At 32.2% G+C, this 8,223-nt stretch overlaps 1 protein-coding gene across 1 annotated transcript; it reads right to left on the minus strand.

The window, feature by feature from the left end:
* Nucleotides 1-5,441: 5,441 nt before the first annotated feature.
* Nucleotides 5,442-8,011, minus strand: LOC126780264 (protein SERAC1). The gene has a single exon (XM_050504582.1). It carries the CDS (start codon nt 7,785-7,787, stop codon nt 5,580-5,582), a length of 2,208 nt encoding a protein of 735 aa, XP_050360539.1. The 5' UTR covers nt 7,788-8,011; the 3' UTR covers nt 5,442-5,579.
* Nucleotides 8,012-8,223: the final 212 nt, after the last annotated feature.

Genomic DNA, 8,223 nt, shown 5'->3' on the forward strand with positions numbered 1-8,223 from the left:
AAAATACAACATATGATCAAATTAAATAAGTAACATTTCATAAACACATTAAAGCCAACAGATAGGAATGAGATTAATTTAATAGTTTCTATTTCTTAGACGTCCTTTTTCTATTTCTTGGCCAGTGATGAAAATCCAAGAGTGAGAGGAGCCACAGCCTCAAATGGATTATACTGGCATCCTTATTTATAATGCAACAAAATAATCTTCCCACTGCAGTGCATCACAATTTCATCTTGTTGCCTCGACAATAACACAATCTCAATTTTCCCCAATGAAGTTAAAACCAAGAAAGTTGTTAAATTAAGATGCAGTGGTGTAATGGCTGGAATAACACTCTTCAATTCCTTTTAGAACTCTCTCATTCTCATGTGCAACGTAGAAGTGATTTTATATAGTGTGCTTTTAATTGATTTCAATGTGGGCAATGACATAGCGTCGAGAGATAAAAGTGCTGGATTTCAATGTCACTCAATGTCACTATTTTTTGTGTCGCATCAGTAAAAAATGGAATTCTTTACCAGCACACATGTTCCCCTCCTTTTAAAACCTGGGTTCCTTCAAACGAGGCCTGTAGAGGCATCTTACGGACTGGCAAGGCGGGGGCGGCTATTGCAGATCATTCTTGCCGACTGTTCTGCCCGTCGTCGCGCTTGGACTCCACTATCACTTACCATGAGGTGGAGTGATCATTTGCTTTTCCGATATATAAAAGAATCACATGACTATGAAATACTTTAGCCTGAACTGTTAAGAGTAATCACTATAATATAAATTGTATGTTTATTATATTTTTTTCAGTGTTAATTTTAACAGTCACCTCATTAATTTAATACATATTAAAAACTTCTTGCCTTGACTGTCTTAGATGTAAATATAAGTATTATTGTAAAACATATTTGACTTTAAATGTAAATATGATATGATATTAAAAAGTACTTGTTTTTAAATTTCATTTCAATATAACTAACCTTTATAATAATAAACTAACAACACAATGATCTAACCTTAACATATGATAACATAGCATAACATATAAAAGATCATTTTTTTAAGCTCATTCAAATTTATGTTATCTTTGACAATCATTTTCTTAAAACAAATTATTCAAAATATTCTTTCATAATTAAATATGATGCCAATACCTCTCAAGTCTGCAAGTTTTTAGATCATAATAATATGTCTTAGTACATGCATATGGTAAGTCAATGTTGAGCAATAATAATCTAAGTCTTTAAGTATTATGACATTCTTGTAACTTCCTTTGCTTATCTAAAACATACTGAAGATTTATATTCTGATTATGAAAAGACCCAGTGATTAACTGATGATTGACCCATGACCCAGTTAACTGATGATTGCGGTTTCAAGCCTGGGCCCTCATCAGCTCTCAAGAGGTATGAGAGGAGAAAAAAGTTTTTTATATTTTATAATAAATATAACATTTAAATCATATTATACAACTATTAATATTACCAATTTATAGCACTATAGTTGCACTAAAAGTCATACCAATGCCAAATTAAGTAGAAACTACCTACTCCATTATTTGTTTTTAAAAAGCATTTTTTTTTTTTGGGTATTTTATGCCCGTATCTCTTGCTTAAAATTTTTTCTTCAAGATAAAAACATACCTGTACCTACTTATTAGAATCGCATACCTAGTGTCCAAAGGGTTAGTTGACGCATATATTTTTATTTATTTACTATCCTTTGTTTTTGTTTACAAATTATATGACGTATTGACACAGATAATTTATAGACTATCATCGCCGAGAGTGAACATACTTTTAGATGATACTGATAGATACTCATACATAGTGATGAATGATTAATTTATAATATAAGTTTTGTAGTTTTCCAAAATGTCAAAAAATTTAATCATTTTTACGTATAACAGAATAAACAAAAATTAACCTATTGGCAAATATGCATTTTTCATTAAAATTTTCATTTTAAACATATATAAATAACCATGTTTTTGCAGACTGATATTTTAACATCATAATAATGCTAAACAATAAAGTTTGATGTTTTTGTTGTTCTTGGCCCAATAGATTAAAAAACGTATCCTTATGTGCATCCTTATAGCGCATGATCGCAGATATTGATTTATAACTCCTCGATGGACCTAGATACTAAAATTTCACAAGCTGCAAGGAGTTATTGCTTATCGCATCGTTATTACTTATGTGTATCGAATTGAATTATTCTGACACCTACTGTGAGTAGTAAGTACTTCGGTTTAAAGTCGTCGCGTGTGTGCTACTACTAGTGCAGGAACCATTGAGAATAATTAAAGTTATCGTACCGAACTAAACAGCATATTAAAATAATCCATAGCATATAGCGCTAACAGTATAGTAACAGTGGTAGTATTACAGATCAAAATAGTGTAAATTAGTTTGGAAAATAGTATCAAGATCAACGACACCACACCCACAGTTAACCGGTGTGAAACATAATCGATTATAAAATGTTGTGCGCTGGATGTTTAAACAACGTCAATGAAACCACGTCTATTGGATGTATTGCTCTAACATGCAGCAAACGTTTTTGCAACAGTTGTGCCGGTATAAGCTCAATGACAAATGAGCGTACAAAAGAGTGGCTTTGTCCCGATTGCCGTGCCCTGGAGAATGATGAAGAAGACTCGACTCCAGGAACACCAATCATAGACAGCGAAACGAGACCAGTGCCTGCGAACACTGTTGGCAGCTCTGACACATATGATGTACAAAACCTCTTGAGAGAAATAAGTATGCTTACGCAGGAGATAAACAGGTGTCATGAGAGGGTCAACGATTTGGAGGCCTATATATCGTCAAATGAATCACGCATTTGCCCTATTGAGAGCCACGAGGGAGAGAGAGAGAACCTCGAAATGGAATTCCTGAAATGCGCCATTGGTGAACTACACGTAGAAATGAACATGCAGATGGCAAACCATCTCAAATATGAAATTGAGTTCTGCGGTATCCCGGAATTCAGCGACGAAAATGTAACCTACATAATTTTGCTTTTAACGAATAAACTCGGTGTAGAATTATCAGACCAAGATATAGACTTGGCTGCACGAACAGGACCGCGTATTTCAAATACAGAGTACACGGGAAACGCAAGGAGACGCCCCCGTCCTATTGTTGTGCGCTTTCTGCGGCGAACTAAGCGAGATGAAATAATAAAAGCATCCAAAACACGCCGAAATATCACAAGCACTGATTTGAGCATACCGGGCCTTGCACAAAAAGTCTTTATAAATGAGCGGCTTACACATGGAAGCAGGTTATTATTTCGTCAGTGCCGGATACAATCCAAGCGAATGGGATATAAATTTTGCTGGTGCAATAACGGAGTCATATATGTAAGGGAACGTGAAGGGAAATCTGCTATTATTCTCCGGAGCTACGAAGATTTGGGGCGACTTGTCGATAAAAAGAATAAATCTCCGAACAATACATCAATGCAATAAATTTTGATGTAGGTACAACTTCTACAATATTTTAAGTTTTCACAACAAAGCAGATAATAATCATTGGTATTGTGTTATTGCATCTAATTATGCAATTATCACAATATGTATTAATTTATTTAATTTTAATTTAAAATATAATTATTATTTATTGCAAATCGCAGGATATATTAGTAAACTAAACTCATGCAATAGATTAATGATGTATGCTATTAGTGAATGTTGTATTAACTAACCTAACCCTCTAATACTTTTAATGCGAAAGTGAGTTAGATTATTAGTCCTTCACGTCTTAACTGCTCAACCTTAACTTAAAATCTCAACTGATCATCATGACATATTGCATACGCTTTATCAGGATTACAGAAAAGGACATAGGGTACCTAACACCTGCCCCCACCCCTTCTCACGCGAGCGAATACGCATGCGGGATGCTCTTATGCAATAGCTTAATAAAATATCGATTAACGTCAGGTACTAACTATTTTATTAAACACGAAGGGAAAGCTGTGGGCGGAAATTAGTACTTTATATTTTTAACATTTTACTTTTGTTTCAAGTTACAATTTCATTTAATATCGTATTAACTGAGACTAATATTTTTAAAAACAAAGGAATTATAAAAATTGCAAAGTTTAAGCAACCCAGTAAAATTTGAGCTTCTTTTAACTTTCAAGTACTTTTTTTTAGGGTTATAGCATACTATAGTAGGTACAAATTACATTTTTCCCTTGGTAGTTTGCAACGTTTGCAATGGCTGGTTATAAAGATTTCTATCCTAAGTAAGAAACTATCCATTTAAAGGAGGCAAGAAAGGAGAATTATCCGACTTTTTTTTATTAAAAACAACAGAGAAAGGAATACGATCAAAAAACTTGTTTTCTTTAAAACTATATCATTCTTGACATCTCCAACGACATAATTACTGTTAATGATTTCTGGTGATAACAGTTTCGAATACACCCAATTATGAGTATGTTAAGACGATTTTGCAATTCTATTCTCTGAACTAAAGTAGCATGTGTTATAGCAGCAAGATGCTGATTTAAATAAAAGATTCCAACTCTGCGTTGGTCTTAAAAGAGACCGGAAACCAGGGGTAAATAAATGAGCTTTTTAAGTTTTTAGGTGTGATTGTCAAAACTGATTGTTAAGCAGTAATTTCTTCTAATTGTAAGTCTTACTGGTTTTAATCTTGAATGTTTCTATTTTTAGGCATCTATACTGAAACTTAATAGTAAGTAAATATACCTACTTTATAAAAAATATTAAAACTGATTCGAAATCAGTCTTTTAATGAATAATTAAATGTTAGATCAAGATTGTCGTTATTATCTTTCAAGTTTTCAATACAATTAATGTAATAATACTAAATATATATTATCTTACTGTGAGGCGCAAATATAAGTAAATTAGGTTATCAGAAAGTGTATAAAACAAATTGACACTGAATTAGAAAGTCTAAAAGCGCCATTTTCTATAACTAGAAAAACAACTATCAATATTAATTGTACGATCTATAACTACGTCATCTGTTTATTAGGTATAACTTTAAAACATGAAACAATGACCTAGTAAAAAAATGTGTGTATTTCTTACTTTTATTCCTGTTGGTAATAATTGATGTTAATAAAATTGTTGTATGTGTATATGTAATACCTATGAAAATAAAGAACTTATGAAACTTATTGCAAATAAAAAGCAATGTGTTTGGATTTTTTATATTTGTTGCCAACTTAATAATAACACTCTCCAGGATACTAAAATAATATTTTCGTTTAACAAAAAATTATTGCAACAGACTAATTCAACAAACAAATAGTTATAATATTTAACTGATAACATATTTTTTTAATAAGAACAAGGTTTTCATTACATTACAATATTTGAATTCAACACATACAAATCTCAATATAAGTTCTTAATAATTTTTTTGAGGATGATTTTTAGTAAAAGTTATCAACAAAATACAAAAATTACCATAAAACTTAAACAATTAGCAAAGTGCAAAGGTTCTATCTATGTCCTTTTTATAAATAAAAATGGAAAGTACGACTTTTAAAACAAAAAAACCATCCATGTATGCATCTAGTAGTGCCTGTTAATACTAATGTCTACTCCAGGTGCTTTGCTCCTCATATAAACTATAACTAGTATCTTTGCCTTTACTTTTTAAAATTAACCATATTAAACCTTTTAGTTTTCGTAACAATGAGTCTGACAGTTTTTTTTCAACTTCACAATTTGTTGCCCTTTGTAAAACATCTAATACTGTTGTATAGAGTACAGACTGTCTTGTCGCTGGTTTACATATACTTAAGTGGTCTAATGGTAGTTGATAAAATGCACCACGTCCTAAATCTGCCGAGTATGAGTCTACAAAATGAATTGGGACTTTAAACGCTGTGATTAGAGTAGGTAATGTTTCTGCAAAACTTATTGTTTCCCAATTAAAAATATCTGCAAACTTTATGAACAATTGATGCATTTCTAATAATGTTGGAGAGTTTTCTTTTAATTGTTTAACATCTTGTGAGGGCCAGAGAACAGCGGCTGCTGCACGAGGCATTGTTGCTAAAGCACTGCCTTTATGTGGGGTACTATAAAATAGGACTGCCTTTGTCTTATGGCATAATTTCTCATAAGCTGGATCGCTGCTTTGAGCTGCATCAACTAATAATTGTTTAACAATAAGGCCACCCATCGAATGTGCCAGCCAAACTACATTGTTTGTTCCGACACCTGCATCAAGTAATGTGGAAGAAAGTTCATCGGCACGTGCTTCTATATCTGCATTTTGTAAAGGACACCCTTCCAACCAATCAGAGAGTTTACTCCAATAATTAAAGCCTAATATTCTTAAATTATCACAATCTCTAGGCAACCAATCTTTAGGCCAACAGTGAGTATAATAGCATTTATCTTGTTCTTCTTGCAAAACTGCTACTCTTTTTTTGTTTGCTGAGTATTTATTGGAACTGATAGGTTCTCTCTTTGCAATAATAGGAAGATCATGTAATACAACTTCAAAGTTAGACAAAAGTGCCTCTTCTTCAAGCTCCTTCATATCAGCTATTACTTGCTGCAAGTCAGGATCTAAGAATCTGTTATTATTAATTACATCTTCTTTGCATGTTTCACAATCTATATCAGATACTGTTACTTCTATAATTCCAACAGGTTCTGCACACTTTTTGTCCCTCTGGCGCCATGTAACAAATACACCGCCTCTTAAACCATGTACAAGAAGAGTATCACATGTTTGAATACTTTTTGTTCTATACAAAGGATGTAATAAGAAAAGTCCTGGTCTATAACAAAATTCTCCAGAAAGATTTGCTAAAGACACAGCTGCAGAGCTGGCTAAACGTATATCTTGTGATTTTAATAGTCGAGCCAACTCACCAATGAGACCATTTTGAAAAAAATCTGTCAAGAGATTAGTATGTAAGCTTAATACAGTAAGAATTTTCAAAACAGCTAAATCTACTTCTGTGTCAAATCTATAACGCAACATTAATTCAGCTAAACATGGTAATATACCCAATTTAATTAATGTAGAAGTTGAGATATCACTATCATAAGATTTTTGATTAAATAAAAAAATATGATGATGGAGAGCATCAAGACATAATATACAAAGTTGCTTTTCAGTGATACTATCTGGTTTTTGAGGAACACTATCAACTTCAACAACTTGATCTTGGATGTTTATTAGATGCTTTGAAAGGAACTGATTGATACAACTATGAGGATTTATGGTCTCAAGAGTACTAATCATATCAATAAATTTATAAGATAAAAGTTCAGAATTTAAAGCTGCTCTTCGAACATGTATTGGAGGAGGAAGAAAATAACGCAAGTCAGCACCATATGTGCGAGCAAGAAGTACAGCTGTTGACTTATCAAGTGCCTGAGCTATTTTTAGAGAATCCCAACTTTTATTATTCCTAAATGAAGCTAATTGTTCTAAAGCTAAATTTCTTTGTTCTTTATTTCCATGTCGACAAAGCCACAGTAATCGCCAAGCTACGGAATGCTTCAAGGTCTTCCATACACTTGATAATCCAAAATTGTTCGATTTATTACTTTTATCATTGTCTGCACTCATGGTAGCATTGTATGAAGGATCATCGATATATATATATTCAGAAATAATTTTTTTCTCAATGTCTAATACGTTTGCATTCACAATTTTATCAATACTTATACATATTTGACGCAGATGATAAGCTACAACAAATATGCTACCTCCTATCAAAGAACCCACTTTAAATATTTTTAATAACGGCTTCAACCGATCTTGAAGGCTCATCTTCACAACGAAGATTTTGGTTTTTACTTCATATTATACAAAAACGTGCTGTAATCCTCTTTTTTTAATTTGGTATATTTTTACAAAACATGTCCTTTTAAGTACCTTCACATAATATGCATTATAGTATAGTTTCAATGATAGACTATTTTAAATTAAATAAATTATGGCTAATCAACCGTCCTCTTTAAAAGTAACAAGAATAATAATACATTACATTTACATTTCACAACAGCACGTAGCTTTCAATGTCATTTGCTGATGTCACTGTCAAGTGTCAATTTGCGGAACTAAACAAGGGCTGCCACTTATTGTGATTTATTGTTTCGTGCTTTTGAGTAACACATGTGGTGTGCTGTATTTTCTAATATTTCATTTTTGTGGTAAATTCTATTCACTAACTAAATATAGAATTTTGTTAAATCGAATTCGGGAA

This window comes from Nymphalis io, chromosome Z, assembly GCF_905147045.1.
Source record: "Nymphalis io chromosome Z, ilAglIoxx1.1, whole genome shotgun sequence".
Lineage (NCBI taxonomy): Eukaryota > Metazoa > Arthropoda > Insecta > Lepidoptera > Nymphalidae > Nymphalis > Nymphalis io.

Coding starts and splice junctions, on each gene's coding strand:
- LOC126780264 (XM_050504582.1), bottom strand. CDS start 7,787: ATGAGCCTTCAAGATCGGTTGAAGCCGTTATTAAAAATATTTAAAGTG.